Source organism: Eleginops maclovinus, chromosome 13 (assembly GCF_036324505.1).
Source record: "Eleginops maclovinus isolate JMC-PN-2008 ecotype Puerto Natales chromosome 13, JC_Emac_rtc_rv5, whole genome shotgun sequence".
NCBI classification, from domain to species: Eukaryota; Metazoa; Chordata; class Actinopteri; order Perciformes; family Eleginopidae; genus Eleginops; species Eleginops maclovinus.
Window position 1 is genome coordinate 924,462 of NC_086361.1, and position 24,101 is coordinate 948,562.

The window sequence follows — 24,101 nt, forward strand, 5'->3', positions numbered from 1 at the left end:
AAAGTTAACGTCAATACAGTATTTAAATGGCAGCTGTACATGTGTTTTGATATTTGATGTAAATAAATAGTTCAAATTTAAATATCTGTTTTGATTTACTATTCTGTACATCTCCAACACTGTGCTGTCTTCCTCTGCTTTCTTCAATTTTAAAACGAAAATGAAATACCCAATCGTTTTTTGTTTTGAATATCCTTTTGTGAAAAGAAAATCCAATGACCAAAAGAGTGTGATTGAAAAGGTTTATTCATTTTTGCATCGCTGTTGGAATACACAAGAATATTTTTGTTTTCATTCGCATCTGGACGCCTTCTTTCTCAACAACAAGCGTATACCCATCTGTCAGCCCAGGAGTGAATCACAAACAAAAGAAACCAACAAATGGATATCGTGGCCACTACAATTTCAAATAGCATTTCCTTTGGGCATACCCTCAAGCATATAAAAAAAGCACCTTTACCTGTTAGAATATTACCAAAGGCTGTCACAATCCCTCTGGAGGGGAACATGAATGATTCCAGCATTTGATCCAAGGTCTTTTGGGATTTTTCAGTGTGGAACAGAGACGCTCTGATGGATTGAAGTACCAGAAACCATGTCAAAAGCATTGCTAATAAACGCACTGCGTGAACAACCGCACATACATGTTTTTGCTTGTGTTATCTCCAACCAGAAACACAGGAACTAAACTATTTTACTGATTGTTTTAGAAATATGAATATACTGTACTGTTTATACATGTGTTTACCCTTCCAGAGTCAGTTTCAATCTGGTCCTTTATTCCAAATGCTGGATTACCATTGTTTGGTATTGAATTTAAAGGCAGACTGAGGCTGCATTAGATTATCTCATACTGTAAACTTATCAGAAATCACATCCATTTTCACACAAACTAATCTCAATAGTTAATAACAGACGATTCAGATTATTCCCGTCTCACTTTAATAGTTCTCTACGTGCAACCCCACTTAAATAGAGTCAAATATGGAGCTCAGAGATAAATTACATAAATCAACTGCAGATAAACAGATACTTGTTAACATCAATAAACTGCAGTTGTTTCGCGGGATTTTTTGATAAAAACTGAAATATAGAATTTACCTAGACTTAACCAAGTCACACTTACTCTGAATAAAACACCAACATGATTTGTAAAGGATTTTTAATAACCTTTAAATCACTCGTTTGTTCTCAGCAAACTCGAGGCAATGAAAATATGGGCTCTAAAAACTCTTTAATCCTCCTTCACGACTGACCTTGTAAGTAAAATATGAAGGATCTCCCGACTTTAAAGAGATATTTAAATATCAACTGCATAGTTTAATTTAAGATGAGTGTACTATCAACATTAGCTTGGTGTTGAGAGTGAGTACAGAGTAACGTTGACAGGCTTGGACCACAGCAAGGCCCTTCTGTATCAATCAGATGGAGCAGGAGCTTTTGGATGAGCTGGACATTTCTCAGGACGGGTATGATGATACAACACAGCAGACAGATTACAGCTTAAACTATCGTGCTGTCCATCTCAGAATATATTTTCAATCGCTGTGATCTCTACTTTGCTATTGCAACATATTATAGAAGCTTTCCTTCTGGCTTTGATACTTACACTACTGTTGACTAATTAAGAGTAATTAAAAGCAAATTCTGTTCAGATCTGAAACATAAAACTGAGCAACTGAATGCTTTCTCTGCTTTCTCTTTCTCTGATTTCCTCCTAAATTTAAGTCTGAACATGGAGCCAAAATGTTAAACTCAGAGTAGGTATCACATTGGTGTCACTTACAGGAGCTTTTCCACAGAGTTTAAAACTGACTATCATCACTGTCTTCAGTCTCAGGTTCAGAAGAGTTTCCAGTCCTGTCCTCAGTATCTGGTTTTAACTCTCTCTGTGGATCCGAGTTCCTGAATGATTCTGGTCCTCCAGAGTCCTTTCCATCAGCTTCTGTTTCCATGAGCTCAGTTGAGCTGCTGGCTGGAGGCTCTGCCACTCTGTTCTCCTCAGTTTGAGTTTGATGAAACGGTGAGGACTGATGACCAGGACATTTATGGTTTTTGACGCGATTCTGCTGGATAAATCTTTTGTTACAAACACTGCAACTGAATGGTTTCTCTCCTGTGTGGATTCTCATGTGATGCTTTAAATTTGATTTCCTTTTAAAAGTCTTCTTACAAACTGAGCATGTGAATGGTTTCTCTCCTGTGTGGATTCTGATATGGCTTTTCATATGCGATAGGCAATTAAATCTTTTGTCACAAACACTGCAGCTGTATGGTTTCTCTCCTGTGTGGATTCTCATGTGAAGCTTTAAATTTGATTTCCATTTAAAAGACTTCTTACAAACTGAGCAGCTGAAAGGTTTCTCTCCTGTATGATTTCTGGTGTGTGTTTTCAGTATCCATTTGTGGCTGAATCTTTTGTCACAAATTGAGCAGCTGAATGGTTTCTCTACTGTGTGCACTCCAATATGTTTCTGCAGGTTTGAATCATATTTAAAAGATTTCTTACAGAATGGGCAGTTAAATGGTTTCTCTCCTTTGTGAGTTTGCCAGTGCTCTTTTAAATCAGATTTTTGTGAAAAAGACTTCTGACAAACTGAGCAGCTGAATTGTTTCTCTCCTGTATGTGATCTCATGTGGTCGTTTAATCTACTTCTCCATTTAAAAGACTTCTTACAAACTGAGCAGCTGAGTGTTTTTTCTCCAGCACTATATCTGGAATCACTGACAGGGACTTGATCATATTTCAGAGAGCTTAAACCTGGCTGAGGCTCTCTGGTCTGCTTCCAATCACCACAGCCATCAGTCTCAGGTTCAGAAGAGTCTCCAGTGTTGTCCTCAGTATCTGGTTGTAAATGTGTATCTGGATCTGAGGCTGGTTCTGGTCCTCTACAGTCCTCTCCATCAGCTTGTGTTTCCATGAGTTCAGTCTGTCTGTGATGAAGCTCTGAGGATGGAAGTTTCTCTTCATCATCTTCACTCTTCACAGGGACAGGAGTGAAGGTGGACTCGATGATATCAGCCTCCTCCAGCCCTTGAAGCTGCTCTCCCTCCTCACTGCTCCAGAGTTCCTGCTGTTCCTCTTTAATGTGTGGGGGGGGCTCTGTGTCCTCTTGGTTCAGACTGGAGCCCCTCTCCTGCTGCTGAGGGGGAACCTCTTCTTTAACCACCACCAGCTGCTGGACGTCTGCAGGAAACAGGAAACAGGAAACAGTGACATTACTGACCCCCACTAAACCAGTGGAATGTACTACGGAGCAGGATTTGGGGTTAGCGAGGTGTCTTCAGGGTTAAGAGTAGGGCTGTCACTTTACGTTCGAGAATCGACTGTACAATCGATTGGACCGACCAACACACGTTTCGAAAACGAAAAGAGGGAATCGATTTTTACCAAATAACTTATTTTTTAACGAATTAAACAAATAAAAAATATTTTATTTCATTATGATTATTATTAAAATAACTCAAACAAGCAGAAAAGAAAATAATTCCGAAAGTGCAGTAGGCATTGCGAGGGCTAACAAGTAAATTCCCACCAATTTTACGCCCCTGAAACAGCCTGATAGTGTCAATCAGCTACCGCGGCTTAGTGTTTTGCTAAAAAATGGAGGGCAACAGCGATCAACCTGCGCGACATGAGAGACGAGTGATAACCCCTAATCACATGAGGAGTTCGACATGGAAGCACTTCGGATTTTGGGCAGAAGGCAAAACTATGGAGAAGGACAAAGTGGTATGCAAACTGTGCAATCGGGAGTTCCCATATCACAGCAGCACTACAACTATGAGGGGGCATATGCAGACTCATCATCCCGAAGAATATAAAGAGCTTGACCCAGTAGAGACACCAGCTAAACAGCCCAGACTGACAACCTTTTTCCCCCCGTCTGCACCTCTACCTGCTGCATGGAAAGAGGCTATAAACACAAAATTCATATGTCAAGACATGCGGCCAATTAGCATAGTGGAGGGTGAAGGTTTCATTGATTTTGTTCATGAACTTGAGCCGAGATACACCCTACCTTGACGAACCACAGTAACAAGGAAGATTGCAAAAATCTATGACTCTAGTCGTGAAAACATACAGCAGATTTTGAGTGGCAAAAAAGTTGCTCTGACTACTGATGGATGGAGTTCACTCGCTACAGAGGCCTATATCAAAGTGACGGCACACTTCATTTCAGAGACTTGGGAACTCCGTGATTTTGTACTGCAAACAAAGCAGCTGAGAGGTAGCCATAGAGCAGAGCATGTTGCAGAGTGCATCGCAGGCATACTGAGGGATTTGCAATACATATGTTAAGAAAAACTGCCTCTCATTTTAGCAGATCCACCACCGACAGCAGCCTCTTGGAGGATAAGCAGCGTATGCTAGGCCTAAAGCCAGAGAAGCTAATCAACGATTGTGTCACACGATGGAACTCTACCTACGATATGATTTGTAGGCCATCTGAGTAACCTGCAGCAGTAGCAGCCGTGATATTTGACAAAAACATGTCTGCTCTAGAACTGACTCCAACTGAGTGGCGCCTGGTTGAACAAGTGCGAGACACTAAAACCCTTCAAAGTCGCCACCCAAGCCTTGTCCACATGCCAATACCCCACATCCTGAGATGCTGACATATTAGAGCGTATTCTCAACAGCTGGACATATAGTGAATAAAAAACGCTCTGCTCTGGACCCTGAAAATGTTGATCGACTTGTTTTCCTGTCCAATAATTTGGAATAGGCCTTATTTGCATGTTTCATGTAGCCTACGCCTAGCATAAGTGTTGGCTACGTTCAGTTAAAAAAAACACCCACTGTTCTCAAGTAGGGTAAGTCAGTTTAAAGCAGGGGTGTCAAACTCAAATACACAGTGGGCCGAAATTAAGAAATTGCTACAAGTCAAGGGCCGGACGGGTTCAACGTTTATTGAAAACTTATTGAAACAACCTTATTGCACATATTGAACCTGGAGCCTATAAAACAACATTAATTATGAAATAAATGAAAGAAAAATGATAAATAAATAAAAAAAGAACATTTTCTACAGACAAACAACAGCCAGAAGAAATTTACTTCAAAGAAAAATCAAATGTCCTGTAGTAGCAAGAGAACAAAATGCAAATATTAAACTGCATTAAAAACTGAAACTGTGTCAAAGCACCGTTTGCTGCTCTGTGATGCTCACTTGTCTGAGCCAGATACTTGGTGTCTTATCTTGGTTACAAGTTCATCAATGTCTGGGGTCAGGCTCTGAGCTGAGGAAATCCTCAGGATTGAGTGAAGGTGTTCATCAGTAAGATGAACACCTTCACCTTGAGCAGCCTGGGAGCGTAGATGGGGCATTGTGTCGGGGATGAAACGTGGAAACTCTGCAGCGCCCACAGACTGATATTTTGCCTTCAGTGTGTCACTACATTGGAGCTCGATCAGCTCTATTTGCAGGTTTGATGGTGTGCTTTCCACGTCCGCTGCAAATGGATTACTGAGCAGTTCAAACCTGCTTTTTTGGGCTTCAAAATCGGCAAATCGCCGTGTGAAGTCAGCACCAAGTCTGCCGAGTTTTTCAGTAAACGGTCTAGTTGGGAAAACAGCGGCAGCGACCTGCTCTTTCATTGTTTGGCAGTGCGGGAAATGGCTCAAGTTTTCCTGAAGAATCTGCGTCTCCCACAGGCGCAGCTTGGTTTTAAAAGCCCTCACTGTAGCGTACATGTCAGTGATGACACGGCCCCGCCCCTGAAGCTGCAGGTTTAGCGCATTCAGATGGCTCGTGATGTCACACAGAAACGCTACTTCACACAGAAACTTTTTATTTCGGAGCTCTGATGTGTCTTTCCCTTTGCTTTCCATGAACTCACAGATCTCCTCACGCAACTCGAAAAATCTTTCCAGCACCTTTCCCTGGCTTAGCCATCGCACCTCTGTGTGATAGGGCAAGTCACCATAGTCCGAATTTAACTCCGCCAGAAAAGACTTGAACTGGCGGTGATTTAAACCTCTGGCTCTGATCAAGTTAACCGCTCGTGTTTTGATGCTCATTACATGTTCCATTTTCAAGGCTTTGCCACACAACGATTCCTGGTGTATGATGCAGTGATAAGCTGTCAGCTCACTTGTGACGTTTTCATCCTGCATCTTTTCTCGGATCCTCCCCACCAATCCACTTTTTTGACCGCACATCGCAGGCGCTCCATCTGTTGTCAGTCCAACAAGTTTATCCCACGGCAGCTAGGGCTGAACGATTATGGAAAATAATCTAATTGCGATTTTTCGCGCCAATATTGCGATTGCGATGCGATATGCGATTATTTTTTAAGGACTTTGTCTTCTGTATTATTGACAAGCAAAACATCATATAGTATGGCCAATACTATATTACATTAATTTTAAACTGTTCTTTCCTGGAAGACATACCTCTGTTATGATGACATGAGTTTGCATGAATGATGACTGACAACTAATTCAATCAAAACAGTATATTTGAACATACACAATAGTATATTTTGAGTAGTAACATCTCTGAGCATAGTATAGTAACATCTGAGCATAAAGTGCTGACAAGGAACCCTGGTGTAAACATTAAAATGAAAGTCAGTACAATGTGCAGAAATATATATATATATATATAAAAAACAATCTGTGGCTTTACCACACTCGACTTTCGACATCTGTGAACTGCTAGAAAGTCATTAAATTAAAAAATAATATTAAATAAATAAAACTAGTCAGTAACATTACACATAAAGTGCAAACATAATATAGCAATTGTATACACACACAAACACACCTTTAAATTAAAACTGGCTGAACATCTTGATTATCTGCAGTAACAGTAACACAGCACAAACTAAAGTGCACAATGATTATGGCTCTGCCAGCCATAATCATCATAGCTCAAGGTTTTTTGCTAGGAAGACCAGCATATCAACTTTTGCTGGCTTTAAGGATGAGCGAGTGCAAGTCACTATATTCCCTCCAGTGCTGAACAAACGCTCTGAGGGGGCACTTGTGGCTGGCACACATAGATATTTGCGGGCCATCTTGCACAGTCGTGGAAAGTGAATGTTGTGCACCTTCCACCAGGCTAAGGGATCATCCTCTCCGTCAATGACAGGGCTCAACAGGTAACTATTCAACTCTGCCTCCACGACATCTTCAAGTGGCAGAGGCAAAGCTGAAGAGGCCACACTGGTTTTAAAAAGACTACCAAGAGACTTCTTTGCCTTTCCCCCAGAGGCCTGTGCACTTGGAGAATTTTGAGCAGTTTCAGTGCGAGACCTCTTCTCCTGCCAGATGGGAAAAGAGACATTAGTTTTGCAGTTAGCTTATATATACCTATTATAGTATGTGTTTGTGGAAAAATTATTTTCAAGGATTAACCTGATTATGTGTACGTCTTGCTGATTCCACCATTTCTGTCTTCAGTCGGGCCTTAATGGCAGGAAGGTTGTCTGCGCTGATGTATTGCGTTTTGAACCTAGGGTCCATGAAAGACGCAACATCCAAAAGCTCCTGGGTGATGAGGTCACTATACTTGTCGTTGAGGTAAGCCAGGACCTTGGTTTTAATTGATCTAGTCAGATCAGTGTCCTCAGCATCTTCAGCCAAGACTGATGTTGCCAGAAGATGGAGAACTGGCTTGAGGTAGGAGATGCTCACATACTCCTCTCCAGAAAGAGCATCAGTAAATTCGGAGAGAGGATGCAGTGCCTTATGAATGGACTTCAACACGGCAGCATCCTGCCAGGTTGGGATGAGGGGGCGTGCATGTCGGTCACCTGACAATACCTTTGATATGGCTGTCATCTGTTCCAGCACTCTGGCAATCATTTTCTCTTTGGACCCCCATCTTGTAGGGCACTCAGTAATGAGAGAGTGCTCAGGAAGCTTAAGCTCCTTCTGTGCCTCAGTGAGCGCTGCCTTTTTCTTCCAACTGTGGGAGAAGTGCCCCACCAACTTCCTGCACTGCCCTATTGCTCTGGATACTCTATCATCTTTGATTGCATTTTCTGGAGGAAAAAAAAATTAAGTAAAAAAGTAAAATTAGTGTAACTCAAACAATTGCTGTTGTGTGATACAAGGTTTCACCATTTCTCTCTCTCTCTCAAATTTGCTTTATTAGCATGACTATGGGAACAGTGTTGCCAAAGCTATTGTTACATACATCATGACATACAAGAACATCAGACCATAAGACAAAAACAAAAAAGAAAATACATAAGGAGAGGTGGGTACATCAGCGTTGGGTTGACATAACATAACTAGAATTAACAGCATTAAAGAACAAGGGAAATAATAGTGTGGTGTGTGTTTGTGGGAGAGAGTGATACACAGGCGCGTGCATGCACACACACGCACACGCACACACACACACACACACACACACACACACTCTCTCTCTCTCTCAGCAGAAACTTACCAATAGCAAGATGTAATCTGTGTCCGAAACACTGGAGTCTGGTCCATTCGTTCAGCTGTGCTGCTTTCACCATATTTGACGCGTTGTCCGTCGTTATGCAGACAAGGTTGTCTTCAGTGAGATCCCAGCACGCAAGCCCCTCTCTCAGGCCAGCAGCAATGTTTTCGCCTGTGTGGTCTTCGGGGAAGTAGGCCGTTTGAAGGCTGCGAGCTTCGAGGTGGAGGTCTTCAGAGATATAATGGACCGTAAGGCTTTGATAAGGCTCCGCTGTACGGCTTGACCACATGTCTGTTGTAGCCGCAAAAAACTCCACAGCCTTCAAGTCCGCTGCTACTTTCTGCCTACACTGCATATGTAGCTCCGGAAGGGCAGTCTGACTAAAATACGTGCGGGAGGGCATTTTGTACCTCTTATCCAGCGTAGTTACCAAATTATTGAACCCAAGCTTGGTCACCGTATTGACGGCCATCATGTCTTTCGCGATGCATTGGGTTACTGCTTTGGTAATTTCCGTGTGCCGCTTTGAACTGCGTTCATATGGCGTAACACCTTCAAACAGTTCGGTCAGTGATCCTTGCCGATTAACTTTACTAGGATTATTCTGCACACTGCTTGATTTTGTAGCCATACATCTATCATACACTGTTTTGTGCTGCGTTTTTAGGTGCTGGTACAAATTGGTAGTGTTGCCCCGTGATGTACCAACTCTGACCAGGCAGGTTTTACACAGTACCTGACTCTGTGCAACATCTTCTTTCTTAAAACCGAAATAGTCCCACACGACTGATGTGTATTTCCTCTTTGAAACTAGCCCCGCAGGGTCTGGTTCTGTTGAGCCTGAGGCCATTGCGTAGGTTACAGCTAGCTTTGCTTGCGAGTTCTCTCCGGTAGACTGTTTCAAAACTTTGCTCCCTGTGTCACGTGACCAGAGTGCAGCCTCTGTGGTTAGACAATCTCGTTTTACTCCCGCATATCACGTGAACAGAGTATAATCGCAGCCTTTCTTTATAATGTTGATGTATTTTTATACGTGTGTACCCCTTGTACGTTTGTATGTTGATATGTACTGTATGATTTTTTAAATGATATAAAAAAAAAAAAATTTTTTTTTTTTTTTTATTTAATTTTTTTTTTAAATCGCAGACTTTCGCGATTAGAACATCGCACTTGGTCATATCGCGATATTATCGCAAATGCGATATATCGTTCAGCCCTAACGGCAGCCCCATTTTATCTACACATCTGGACACCTCTTAAAGAGATCTTTCCCCATAGTTGTGCCATGCATTGAGCGTAATCCAAAAAACTCTTCTGTTATGCACAGGCTTGATTCCACTCCACGGATGAAAATTGACAGCTGGGCAGTATCAGAAGTGTCGGTGCTCTCATCCACAGCAAGGGAGTACGCGATGAAAGCTTTTCCCTTTCCCATAAACTGTTGTTGGAGATTGGCAGCAAGGTGGCGAACACGGTCAGCAACGGTGTTTCGGCTCAGGCTCACATTTAAAAATGCTTGCCTTTTTTCTGGGCACACGGTGTCGCAAACTTTAATCATGCAGTTTTTGACAAATTCCCCCTCGGTAAAGGGCCGGGATGATTTTGCAATCTCTGCTGCCACAATAAAACTGGCCTTAACAGCAGCCTCGCTTTGTGATTTGGCTTTAGTGAACATAGCCTGCTGTGACACCAGACTTCTTTTTAATTCTTCTACCTTCTGTAGCCTTTGTGTCGTGTCCAGATGCTTGTATTTGTCGTGGTGCTTCGTTTCATAGTGTCTTTCTATGTTGTATTCTTTCATTACAGCCACACTGTCTGCGCACAGAAGACACACAGCTTTGCCCTTTACATCCGCGAACATGTACTGTGCCTCCCACCTGTCTTGAAAACCCCTGTTTTCAAAGTCCACCTTTCGTTTAGCCATTTTGTGGGGAGAGGGATGAAAGTTGACAGAAGTGCTGATGAACGAGTGGGGGCGCTTGTGATTGACGCGGGCCTGTGATTGACGTGCCGACGCACGGGCAGTGCATTATGGGATTTGTAGTATTATGGTGGCGCGTATGATATACCAGCGGGCCAGCTCTAATAGTAAATAGATTTTGTCATGCGGGCCAAAGATAATTCATTCATGGGCCGGATGTGGCCTGCGGGCCTTGAGTTTGACACATGTGGTTTAAAGTGTCATTGTTGAACAATTATCTATAATGGATACAATGGGTTAAATGTATAGGAGACATTTGAACAAATCATAAATGCAGCCCTGTTATAGACTGCAATAGCCTATGTTCTAGTCCACTGTCTGTTGTGGGGAATGTAGCGATACTGCGTGTTGGCTAAGTGAAATATTCTCAACCTATTTTTATGTTGGCTAGTCCTCAAGTGAATTTTTTATAATGTAATGTATTTGTATACATATATACATATATAATGTATTTATAATGGTAAACACAGCCAGAAAACTGCAGTAATGTTTTTCGTCATCGATGTTATGGCAGTCCATACTGCTTATTGTTTTTCGAGAACGCTCCTGTTTGTTATACACGAACTTCACGCAATAAATAATCAGAAATGCTGACCTGTACGTCTCTTGCGCCCTCTTTACGTTCGCCCTAATGGCAGTGTGTTGGCCTTTATTTAGAAAATTGAAACGTAGACATAGATAATCGATTCTACAATCGATTCAATGAAAATTTAAGCTTACTTTTTTTTCCAAAAAGTGACAGCCCTAGTTAAGAGTGGGTTTTCGGTCCTACCATGCAGGTTCACGTTTTACTGGGGTTATGTTCGAGATAAGAGATCAAATCAAATAAAAGCACCGCCAGCTGACCAATCAGAGCTCTGCGAGGGGACTTAAAGGCTATGAAGTCAAATTCCGGGCTAAAGGAAACAGTTGAAACTGCCAAATGCAGGAAAGAGGGCTGGCAATCAATCACAGAGTCTTGTTTTCAATTAATAAAACATCAAGTACAGAACAATCTGACCATGTTAACATTTGTGGTAAGCAAGATTACTTATACTATATATATATATAATAATACTTATTACAGTAATTCAAAGCAATGCGTACAGTCTACAGTGCATAACCAACGTGTCACACTTATTTATACCATATATTTACTTATCTGCGACAGCTTCTTGAGCTGTATGTGGCTGTTGTCGCCTACTTAATGCAGAAGTGTTGTTTAGTAAGAGGTACAATTTTTCAATGTATGCAGTGAGTGATTTTCAGATTAAACGAAAATATTTAATTGATTTCCTCACAATAACTTTTGGTTCAGCTTTTGGCACCTTTGTCTTTCTCACGATATTTATTCAATTATGATCAGTACACCCTATTGGAATTGATATTGCCTGTGAACATAAATGGCTACAATTTGTTACTATATGATCGATACAAGTTGCACTTTTTGACCCATCTTTCTTTATGCATATCCTAGTACATAGTTCACTAACTACTAGGCGGAGCGCGGACCCTGGCGCCGACCTATACGGACCTATAATCAATACATTAATAATTGGATTTTCATTTTGACGGGGCAATTCTATTTTAACCGGCGCCAACAGGGGGCAAAAGAGACGAGTGAGCGATACAGGGAGATAAACACAAGAAGAAGACACAAGTTAGCGGTAGACAGAGAGAGAAGGCGGAGAGAAGAGTGAGTGAAGAGACAAGTTAACAAGAGACAGAGAGAAGGCAGAGAGAAGAGTGAGGGGAGAGACTTGTTAGCGGGAGAGAGAGAAAGAAGGCGGTGAGTGGAGGGGCGAGTTAGCGGGAGACAGAGAGAGATAAGTAGTTACACATGGCGCTCGCTAAGAAGAGGAAAGTGGACAGTGAGAACAGAGCCTTCAACCCTGAGTGGACAGACTCATTTCTGTTCATCCTGCCCACTGGGAGCACAAAACCAGTGTGTCTCATTTTTTCAAAGACCATGGCGCTCATTACTAGTGGCAATGTGAAGCGCCACTATGAGACAAAACACAAAGTGTTTGACCAAACACACCCAATCAAGTCAGAACTGAGGTCCCAAAAAATAAGCAGTCTCAAGCCCAGTATGACCAGTCCACCAGGATCCTGACCCATTCATTCACTGCCCAACAACGTGCTGATGAATGTTCCCTCAGAGTGGCTTGGATTTTGGGTCAAAACAAAAAAGCATTTACTGATGGAGGGGTTGTCAAGGACTGCATGAGTGCAGTAGCTCAAACCTTGCTTGAGGGAAAACATAAAGAAGAGCTGTGTGAAAAAATAAAGCAAATACCTATGTCGGCACCATCAGCCACAAAGAAAAGTGAGATATTAACCCAGGATGTGCTGCCCACCTAGATGAAGCCCTTCATAAGGCACCATGTGTAGGCTTAGCTGTAGATGAGTCCACTAATGTTTCTGACAATGCTCAGCTGTAAGTTTACGTAAGGTTCTTCAACAAAGACAAGAAAGGGTTCTGTGAAGACATGTTAAGTGTAGCTCCCCTCAGACCAGTACAAGAGGAGAGGACATCTACCTGGCCATTAAGGAGATGTTGACAAAGCGAGGAATACAGACAAAACAAGTGGTTTCAATAACCACAGATGGAACCCCTGCCAGGATGGGGAGAGAGAAAGGAGATGTGGCAAGAATGAAAGAGGACAATCCTGATTTCATCTCTTACCATTGCATAATCCATCAATTTGTCCTGTGCTCCTCCCTGTCATATGAGCATGCTGAGGTGATGAACACAATGAGGAAAATGATACATTGCTCAGGGCAACAATCTTCCTATCAGCATTGCATGCTTAGGGAATTCCTCAGAGAAGTTGATGCAAACGCTGAGGATCTTTTGCTGCACAACAAGAGATGGCTCAGCAAAGGCAGGGTGTTGGAGCGCTTTTGGTCCATCAGAAGGGAAGTAGCAGCTTTCTTGGCAGAGATGAGAACTCAGAAGGGAGTATGGACATTGGACATTGGACACTGGACAACCAAAAGAAAGAAAAAAACCGAGGGACAGAAAGAAAAGTTCAGAAGAGAAAAGGGAGAAAGTGGTCAGCTTTCTTTGCAGAGAGGAGAATAGCCGCATGTTGTCTGGAAAAAGGACACCGTGACAAAAAACAAAATCAAACAACAGAGAGTACTATTTCACTCCCTTAAAGACATCCATGCCATTTACAATGGAACTGTCTTGAGACACCACAGACTGTCGTACAGACAGTTTGTGAGATACTGTCCGTTTTACATTACTCCAGCCAAAGATTCGGACAGAAATTCATGTGCATGCATTGATCATGAAAATTTCAAGCTCAAGTTTGAAAAATTGTACCAGAGAGGCATTCTACAGAAAAACAGCATTTCAGATCTGCTGGCTGGTATTGCATGTGATACATCCAGCAAACAGTGTATGTATCGTGACTGTGTAAAATGCTGCTTCAATGAGGTGGAATTTGAGGGCCCTCTGGATGAAGACATTCTAAATTGGCAGCAGTGGTCGAGGATCACCGAGGAGGGAATATCCTACACCAACTTTGCCAAGGTGACAGAGTGGGAAGACTGCTGACCTTCTTGTTCTTCTCAACAAGAAGCTTGACTCTCTGGCCAAACACCAATTCAACTGGATCCATCAAGTAAAAGCTCTCAGAGAAAAAAACGAAACACTACAAGATGATGAAATCTGCATCCATCTAGATTTCTCAGAAAATTACAGCTGCAAATAAAATACAGAAATTCAAGCTTTTCCTTTTGGTGGTAGCCGCAAGCAGGCCACCACCCATACCTGCGTGGTATACACAGCACTAACATCATATTCCTATGCTACCATCTCAGCCTAGCTCCGCAATGATGAGTGTGCTGTGTGGGCACACCTGGAGCCTGTGCTGAAGGATGCCATCCTGAAGTGCAAATCACCACCTTCTTCGCTTCATATAATAAGTCATGGGCCTGTTAACCAGTATAGGAACAGGAAAAACTTTGATTTATTAAGTACAGTGCCTTTTCTATGTGGTTTCAAGAATGTTTCATGGAATTTGTGTCACACGATGGAACTCTACCTACAATATGATTTGTAGGGCATCTGAGTAATCAGCAGCAGTAGCAGCCGTGATATTTGACAAAAACATGTCTGCTCTAGAACTGACCACAACTGAGTGGTGCCTGGTTGAACAGGTGCGAGACACTAAAACCCTTCAATGGCGTTGGTGGGGCCGTAAAGCGGCTTGCTGATGCAGCAGTCCTGAGGGGGAAGGATTTGCAGACCGCAGAGGATGTGTTCAACTTCCTGAAGCATGAATCCAGTGTCCGTTGCCACTGGATATCAGAAGAGGAAATCAACAAATATGAGGAAAAAGTCCCGGCCTTCATTCCAGCTGTAAAAAGGTACACTAAAGATTCATCAAGTGACCTGTGAAGAGCCAGCTGTCATTCAGTACCGGGACATTTCATGCTTTTGCAAAAGACCCCATATCTGCAAGTGTCATGGGGCCATCGGCAGTTGATTTCCGGGACCCACCACCTCAACATCGGACAGCGTGGAAGATCAGGAAAGTAAGCAGGGAAAGTTTGCTCTTGTCAGATATGAGGGCAAACCATTTGTGGGGCAGATCATTCAGGTGGTTGGGGATGAAGTAGAGGTAAGCTGCATGCAATAGCTAGCCAGGAAGAATGTCTTCACCTGGCCTCATCCACCTGACATTGTGTTCTATTATCAGTCTGATGTTCTTCACATCATTTCTGAGCCAGAACCTGTGAACTCACGTCATTCAAAACTCACAGAAGATGCCTGGAAACAATTCCAAGCACACAGCCTGAAAGGTTAATGTTTTTTTTCCACAGACTCAACTTTTCTGGTCAGGAATATTTCCAAGTCTTAAGTTTCTGAGACACTGTTTCATTTGTATTGTTATGTTAATGTGAAATAATTTGTTCAGATCTCATCAGATGGAATGAACTCACACTGATGGTTGTCAGTTTTTAAAAATGTAATCAAAACAGTTTAGTGATGAAAGAAATGTTGTGTTGACACACACACACACACAAATTGTATGAGAAACTAAAATCAGAGTAGAAGTTAATGAATTACATGAATATTAAAATATCCAATTCAGTTCACCTTGATGACTATTTTCTGTGTCAATTTCTTGTCCTTTTGCCGTAGAAGTTTTATGGTCAGTTGGTGTAACCGATTTATGTCAATTGGTGTAACCAGTATCTTGTGTAAAAAACTAATATTGTACAAAAAAGTTGATGTGGATAATAATTGAATACTCTCCTACACTGTACTAATGGGTGTTTAAACCATTTCTACTCAAATGGTCAAAGAATAGACACAAAACAAGAGGTTTACAGCATATGGTCTTGCTCACTACAATGAAAAACCCATATAATTTCAATTTAGAAATAAATATGATAAAACATATTCTCATGGTATATTACAAAATAAACTACTCATTTCATGAGAGCAATTGCATGAACTCTGGGAGGTGTGAAATATTAGATATTTGTAATTTTTTATGGCTAGTGTTTTGTGTCAGTTCTATCTTTTGTTAAAAATAGTATAAATGTCATATTAAATCATATGAATACAACAGAAATACAACATATACACTTTAACAAACCTCAGGCATGTTTTGTTTTAAACATATTTTTGAATTGCTTATCTTGCCAACCCTTATCTGTCACTGACCCAAAATAGTTTCACAAAAGCCATTTAAGTTCCTAGAAGAAAGAAATGTGACGACAGTATGTTGGATTTCTGAATTCATCTGTTCAGCTTGTTAACATCTAAACACTAACAGGTAAAAGCTGTTTTGTCTGGTGCCACAAGAGAAAGCAGTTGCCATACATCGAAAACTGTTTACCAAATCCCAGAAGAGTCATTACTGATCAAAAGAGGTTATGTGATTGGCAGGAAGGGAAGCCTTGGGTAATTGATTCTGATCCAGAAGTATATTTCATGCACACTTTTTTAGGGACAACAGCCAGGAAATTAATTCATTCTGGCTGCATCATGGTTTCACTGGTTTCATTCTATCTACATCATTAGTGTTTCTTCTCCAGAAATGAGAGTAGTTGTTCACCATTACACTTTGAATTTTAATTGGGATTTTAAAGATTTAGGAATAACGTAGATACTCATTAGGAATTCAGAGATAACTGAAATATGTAACATAATTCAACGGAAGATGTTGGGGTTTTATTTTGTTTGTAATTATGGCACAAGCCAATTAGTAACATTTTTGAAGCTACATTAGACCATAAGGTTTAAAATCACACAATTCTTTATGTTAACTGTTCAGTAAAAATCTCCATGACACATTTGACCTAAGGGGGGTTATATTATTTTAAAATGTTTGATTTGATAAGGTAGTATTTTAAATACTTACTTACTTTGTGTTGTATTTTAACATGTATGGGAGTTTTACTTTACGGCTTAATAAGAGGATTATTAAGACAGTAACCAATTTGCCAAAATTATTTGTGAGGATTGAAAATACATTTAAAAAAAATTTAGACTGAAAGAAGTTTGATCAATGTTCACTTTAATAGCAAATACTGATTGATGAACAGTCAATTATTGATGGAAGGGCAAGATGATACAACCTCTTATTCCGATCAGGAACAAGATGCATTTTTAAAATAAATGTAGGTGCTGTGTACATACCTTAAAAAGGTGTGTAAGGAGGGATTGTGAGAATAAATCAATATATTGAAACGGAACATTAAAAGATATTCACTGTTTCCCAACAGATCAGATCTTTGTACTTCCGGTAGTACTGGATGTTATTGTTTTCAGCCTCAGTTAGCATGTAGCTTATAGTTTATTGCAGGGGTGTTCAACTAAAATTCAACGAGGTCCAGTTAGGGAAGGTTTCCTCAAGCAAAGGTCCGGAACTCCAAAATGTCTAACTGGCGTTATGAATGAGTGTGCTATACATTAGCTGTGACCTAGTAGCTGAATCAACGTCTGCATGTCATCCACAACTGACTGTCTCATCAAACAAACAAAGTACAAAAACAACAACATTTATTGTGTCTTGAACTATACAGATATACAGTATAATACTGTAGATGTTTTAAATGTTTCACACTGCATTTAAAATAAAATAAGCTTTTGGAAATGTGTGCATCTTAAAAAAGCTTACTTTTCTTAAAACTAAATAAAGAGCAGCAGCAGCAGCAGCTTGAGTTCCCATTTTTCTTCGTTAACCCTGTCACATCTTGACTTAACAGTGCAGCCAATTATAGAACATATCAGTCCGAACACATCATAGCAATTGAACAGTTTTAATCGGGGCTGAAATGGTGTCAGGGCCATTCTCATACACATGTGAAGGTTGTCATTGTTGCTCCACTCACCTCCTTCTCTCGCTAACTCGTCTCTCCCCCTTCTCTGTCTCCCGCTAACTCGTCTCTCACTCACTCTTCTCTTCGCCTTCCCTCTGACTCCCGCTAACTCATCTCTTCACTCACTCTTCTCTCTGCCTTCCGCTAACTCGTCTCGTCACTCACTCTTCTCTCCGCCTTCTCTCTGTCTCCCGCTAACTCGTCTCGTCACTCACTCTTCTCTCCGCCTTCCCTCTGTCTCCCGCTAACTCATCTCTTCACTCACTCTTCTCTCCGCCTTCTCTCTGTCTCCCGCTAACTCGTCTCTCCCCCTTCTCTGTCTCCCGCTAACTCGTCTCTTCACTCACTCTTCTCTTCGCCTTCCCTCTGTCTCCCGCTAACTCATCTCTTCACTCACTCTTCTCTCCGCCTTCTCTCTGTCTCCCGCTAACTCGTCTCTTCACTCACTCTTCTCTACGCCGTCTCTCTGTCTCCCGCTAACTCGTCTCGTCACTCACTCTTCTCTCCGCCTTCCCTCTGTCTCCCGCTAACTCGCCTCTTCACTCACTCTTCTCTTCGCCTTCTCTCTGTCTCCCGCTAACTCGTCGTGTCACTCACTCTTCTCTCCGCCTTCCCTCTGTCTCCCGCTAACTCGTCTCTTCACTCACTCTTCTCTCCGCCTTCTCTCTGTCTCCCGCTGACTCGTCTTGTCACCCACTCTTCTCTCCGCCTTCCCTCTGTCTCCCGCTAACTCGTCTCTTCACTCACTCTTCTCTCCGCCTTCTCTGTTTCCTGCTAACTCGTCTCTTCACTCACTCTTCTCTCCGCCTTCCCTCTGTCTCCCACTAACTTGTCTCTTCACTCACTCTTCTCTCCGCCTTCTCTCTGTTTCCTGCTAACTTGTGTCTTCTCTCCGCCTTCTCTGTCTCCCGCTAACTCGTCTCGTCACTCACTCTTCTCTCCGCCTTCCCTCTGTCTCCCGCTAACTCGTCTCTTCACTCACTCTTCTCTCCGCCTTCTCTCTGTTTCCTGCTAACTCGTCTCTTCACTCACTCTTCTCTCCGCCTTCCCTCTGTCTCCCGCTAACTCGTCTCTTCACTTACTCTTCTCTCCGCCTTCTCTCTGTTTCCTGCTAACTCGTCTCTTCTCTCCGCCTTCTCTCTGTCTCCCGCTAACTCGTCTCGTCACTCACTCTTCTCTCCGCCTTCCCTCTGTCTCCCGCTAACTCGTCTCTTCACTCACTCTTCTCTCCGCCTTCTCTCTGTTTCCTGCTAACTCGTCTCTTCACTCACTCTTCTCTCTGCCTCCCGCTAACTCGTCTCGTCACTCACTCTTCTCTCCGCCTTCTCTCTCTGTCTCCCGCTAACTCGTCTCTCCCCCGCTAACTTGTCTCTTCTTCTTGTGTTTATCGCCCTTTATTGCTCAATCGTCTCCTTCTCCCCCTGTTGGCACCAGTTAAAATAGAATTGCCCCCCCAAAATGAAAATCCCTTATTAATGTGTTGATTATAGGGCCGGGTCCAGTCAGCACCAGGGTCCGGACTCGGACAGTGGTCCGCCTGTTAGTGAACTATAGCTTATTGTATAGTAGAGGGAGAATGACGCATGGAGTTAGATACTAAACACACGTCCTCTAACTCTCATTCATTGACGCTGGAATAATACTATTAGGTGTTTAATAATCAATAAACCTCAGAAGGATTGCACAAAAGAATATTGTCACGGTGAACGCCCCTTTTTCGTCGTCGGCAGTCAAGCGGAACTAATTATCACTCGCATGGGAACACTCGAGCAGGAAAAGAAGACGCACGCAGTTCCGGCTTAATATCTGTTTAAAAAGACAAACGTCAGTAAAGCACGAGGAGAGTAAGAGGCGGCATTCTCATCGAGCTCTTCCGAAGTTGTGCTGAATCTGGTACCAATTATTCAAAGACTGAACAGACAGCCGGTAAGATCGCTACGTTAAGACTTTGTTGCGAGTGCCACTTGTTGATTGTTTGATGGACGCCGACGACGCATTTGAATGCTGCCGCGGGAAAGTCATTTGTGTTTGTGCACGGTAGTATCTGCTTTTGTGTTGTAAATATTCACGGGTAGTGCAGAATGTATTGTGGAAACGTTGGTTAGTCAGTTTTATTGTAGTTTGCTTAATTCAGTGATTTAGCTCTTTGATATGGAATACTGCTGTGATGGATTGGCATAAAGCCATGGTTTAAAACGTGCATAGTCCTAGATCATATGAAGTTTGTCTAAAATGAATTGCTGAAATTGCACATTGTAACTTGGTGGGAGTGAATATATATTGTAAATATTTGTAAATATTTATATGGGAAAAAATGGTGTGCTAAACATGCTGCTAACAATTTAACTGTTTAGTGATCCATGTGGTTGATCAGTCACTCATTGTGGTTCTCGTATTAGAAAATGTAGGCTAATTTAATATCTGTGATGGATTCAAGCTAAAATGATTAACTTAACAAATGTGTTTATTTATATACATGTGGTTATTTATTTATATATATATGTGGTTATTTATACATGTGTGTGTCAGGTCAAACATTTTGATAATTGATCATTGTTGATTCCTGTGCCTATTTTTATAAGAGATGTGCAAATTTGTAAATGGTTGGTGTTCTCTGGTTTTTAAGGTTTTTCACCTGTACTGTCTGGGCTACAAAAGGAATAAATCGGATAAAGATACAAGAAGCCTGGTCATTGAGTGAAACCCAGTTAAAACATTCAGAATTGGTGCCTCCCTATCAAGTGGGGGTTAAGCACAGCCAAAAAAGACGGAACACTTGACAGTGAAAAACCGACTCGAGCTGGTTGAAGAGGCTCCTAGCAAGCCAGGCTACAGCTTCTGCAGTTGGGCACACACGTGCAACTAAGTCAGCGGAGTCTACGCCCACCTGCAACTAAGTCAGCGGAGTCTACGCCCACCTGCAACTGAGTCCACGCCCACCTGCAACTGAGTCCACGCCCACAGCTTTCCAAGTTCGTTTCCAAAGCCCAAAATGGGGTCAAAGTCTCTGCAGCAGTTAAAGAAGGAGAGAACGACTGCCAAACAGCGGTTTTCCCGACTGGCAAACTCACTACTGAAGTCTTGCAAGAAAATGTCGGCGGAAGAACTGGTGGAAGCCTTCAGCAAGGTCGCACTCGAGGCTGACCGGGTGATGGAGGCAAATGAGGAGGTGGAAATTTCCTGGACTGAGGAAGAAGCGCAGGCCAAAGAGGACGTAAGTGCAGACATTAAGAAGACATCAGATGAATGTGAAGAAAAACTTGAGGAGGTGGAGCAGGCTGTCCAGAGGGTTCTATGGGGAAGTTTTGGCAACCCTGAACTGTCCCTGGCACTGGGGGCAGCTGAAAGGGAGTGTGAGCGGATGCAGAAAAAGGAATCTGGCCTGAAATTGGAGGTATATGAATTGATGCTTAGTAACCTTGAGGGGCTGGTGAGAGCAGGAAAGAAGCCATCCGCAAATGGACTCGCTGGGTCCCAGATGAAGAGCGGCCTGACTTCCAGCAGCGCATGAGGCGTGTGGAAGGTTGGCTGCTTGACTTGATTTCAGAGAAAGCCACCCTATTACAGGCGAAGCTGGAGAATGATGGGTCCCCAGGAAAAGAGCCACGTCGGACACCTGCTATCAAATTGAAGCCAACAGTACTCCCGCAGTTTGATGGAAATAAGCGAAACTTCTACCTCTGGAAGAAGGAATGGGAGGCACTCCAAAAGCAAGGGGAACCTACCGGCTCCCGGGAGGTAAGGAAATTCCAGCTGTTGGATAGCCTTGAGGAAAAGGTAGCGAGGGACCTTCGCCTGTCAACATATGGAACGGCGGATGAAATCTTTCGCGTCCTTGAAAACCGGTTTGGAAATAAAACAGCAATTGCCCTGGAAATTGTTGAAGAGTTGCAGGCACTGCCACCGGTGAAAAGCTACCAACCCAGGCAGATCGTGGACTTGATCCAGGTTGTTGAAAAGCCTTGTATGACCTCAGCGCGTTGGGAAACACGGGCGCCTTGAAAAATCCTCTCGTCACAAAGTCCCTGGAGAGCAAGCTGCCTGAAAGCTTAAAGAAGGAGTGGCTGGTCTATGTATCAAAAGGGAAGGAAGACGTATCACCTGAAGACAGGTTCGACATGCTCCTTGGTTTTCTGAAAAGTCAGGAGAAGATTTATGAGCAATTGGATCAATTAAGGGATGATCCCAGCAAGAGAGAGGCAAGAATCCCACAAAAGCACGCCCGAACAAAGTCCACCAACTCCTCAAGCTCCCAAGCATCTTGTGTTGTCTGTGGAGATAGAGGCCACGGGAGGAAGCTGTATTACTGCAAGAAGTTCAAAGAGCTCAGAGTGGCAGAAAAGAAAGAAGCAGTTAAGGAACTTGGTGCTTGTGGGAGGTGTCTCGAGGTTCACGGCAATGATGCAGAGTGCAAGACCACCTTTTTGTGTAAAAGCGAGGGGTGTAAGGACACTCAAGGCCCACGTCATCACTATTACCTCTGTTCCAAGGCTGGAAGAGAAAGAGATGGGCTGAGGAAGTTGAGGCCGAGCCCTGCAAGAGGCGAATTGAAAAAGTACACAGAGACCCAGGAAGAGTTCCTGACAAGCCTGGCCCCCGACTTGGCTCAGCGGTGTCGAAATGTGTTCTGTAATTCTGTCTCAAAAACATCAGTTCAGTCATGGCGGAGAATGGTATTGATGAGTTCCCAGTCATAATGATGATCCTCGAAGTCACTGCAAATGCTGGGCAGAAGCTTGGGACCCTGATAGACTTGGCATCCGACACCAATTACATCACTCACGAGGCTGCTTGGGAGCTGAACTTGCGGAGTGAGGATGTCACGCTCATAGTCCATGGAGTTGGCGGGATGCAAGTAACAGTTGAGACCAAGCGGTATCTACTGAAAATCCGGGTCACAACTTCAAAGGGAACTTTGAGATCCCACCAGCTTGTGTGTTATGGGCTGAATAGCATCGCAGAAGTAAATCGGCACGTGCCACCCAAGAGACTGCAAAAAATATTTCCTGACGTTCCCCTCCATAAACTGGTCCGTCCCACTAAAATCAAGCTCCTCATCAGCCATAAAGAAGGCCAGCTCGTCCCTCAGAAGGTGCGCTCCGTTGGTGACCTTGTCTTGTGGGATGGTCCCCTTGGGACGACAGTGGGTGGTTCTCATCCAGACCTTTTGGAAGATGTTACAATCACGGCCCATGGCTCCAGAACTCATTTTGCACGCTCCATGCGGACAGCAGCTGCAGAGTATAAGGAAATCATCTGTAAAGGCTCACTTGAACAGCCTCCACTCACCCAAGCCACTACGTGTGCGGCCAGCAAAGACTTCCTGGACTGGTGGAGGTGGGACAGCATTGGGGCTGCCTGTGAGCCCAGGTGCGGCGGCTGTAGATGTGGACATTGTCAACCTGGGGGGAAAGAGATGACCATTTCTGAGGAGCGGGAGCTGGAGCAAATAAAGAGTGGGTTGACGTATGTAACCGGAGATCGTCACAGTGAGAAGCCACATTGGCATGCGAAATATCCCTGGATAGAGGATCCAGTAACATTGCCCAACAATAGGAGGGCTGTCGAAGCAACATTCATGAGGACTGAAAAGCAGTTGGCAAGAGAGCCGGAGTGGAAGGTAGCTTACAAAACACAAGTCCATGACATGGTTGAGCGGAAAGCTGCTGTCAAGCTGTCAAGAGAAGAGTTGGTGAGCTGGACTGGACCCGTGTGGTACATCAGCCACCTAATTGCGCCTAACCCCCACTCCGTTACCACGCCGGTTCGCCTCGTGTGGAATAGTAGTCAGAAATTCAGGGGCCAAAGCCTGAACGATCTACTTCTCAAGGGTCCAGACGTCCTCAATGACATCCGTGCTGTCCTCATACGGTTCCGGCAAGGTGTTTTCGCTGCCCTGGGGGACATTAAAAAAATGTACAATTCTGTATGGCTTGAGGACCAAGAGGTACATCTTCATCGGTTCTTGTGGAGAGACTCTGAAGATGAGGACGTTCAGGAGTATGCGATTACGAGGGTCAACATCGGAGATAAGCCGGCAGGCTGCATCGCACAAGTCGCCATGCGTGAGACGGCGAATCTGCCAATGTTCAACCACCTTGCAGAAGAGCGCCGTGTGCTGGAACAAGACGCCTATGGCGATGATGTCCTGACTTCGCACAACGACCCGAGTCAGCTCAAGCAAATAACAGCTAATGTCGAAAAGATCCTGGAAGCCGGCGGATTCTACATGAAGCCGTGGGTCTACTCTGGCCAAAGTGGGAGGCCAGGACACAGAGACCTGGAGAGGAAAGAACCCTCAGTGATGGTCCTTCCAAACCAACTCTCCGAAGAGAACAATAAAGCCCTGGGTCTTGGGTATGACCCAGAGAGTGACAAACTTCGCATGA

General features: G+C 43.3%; 2 protein-coding genes across 2 annotated transcripts in view; both read right to left on the minus strand.

Annotated features, from left to right (window-relative positions):
* Nucleotides 1-228: 228 nt before the first annotated feature.
* Nucleotides 229-24,101, minus strand: part of LOC134874826 (zinc finger protein 260-like) — a 28,598-nt gene continuing 4,725 nt past the window's right edge. The window contains exon 2 of the mRNA XM_063899041.1: nt 229-3,187. Within this exon, the coding sequence (XP_063755111.1) occupies nt 1,806-3,187 (1,382 nt within the window). The 3' untranslated portion in view covers nt 229-1,805. The remainder of the gene's footprint in view (nt 3,188-24,101) is intronic.
* Nucleotides 6,448-9,502, minus strand: LOC134874824 (E3 SUMO-protein ligase ZBED1-like). The gene is made up of 3 exons (XM_063899038.1): nt 8,406-9,502; nt 7,367-7,995; nt 6,448-7,272 (listed from the first exon to the last, which is right to left on the minus strand). The coding sequence occupies exons 1-3, from the start codon at nt 9,250-9,252 to the stop codon at nt 6,874-6,876; spliced, it is 1,875 nt and encodes a 624-aa protein (XP_063755108.1). The 5' UTR covers nt 9,253-9,502; the 3' UTR covers nt 6,448-6,873.

What these genes read in the sequence shown, in the direction of transcription:
- LOC134874824 (XM_063899038.1), bottom strand. Translation starts at nt 9,252, where the DNA reads ATGGCCTCAGGCTCAACAGAACCAGACCCTGCGGGGCTAGTTTCAAAG. An exon ending in CAGATTACATCTTGCTATTG is followed by an intron (nt 7,996 to 8,405) that starts GTAAGTTTCTGC and finishes TTTTTCCTCCAG; the next exon opens with AAAATGCAATCAAAGATGAT. An exon ending in CAAGACGTACACATAATCAG is followed by an intron (nt 7,273 to 7,366) that starts GTTAATCCTTGA and finishes CCCATCTGGCAG; the next exon opens with GAGAAGAGGTCTCGCACTGA.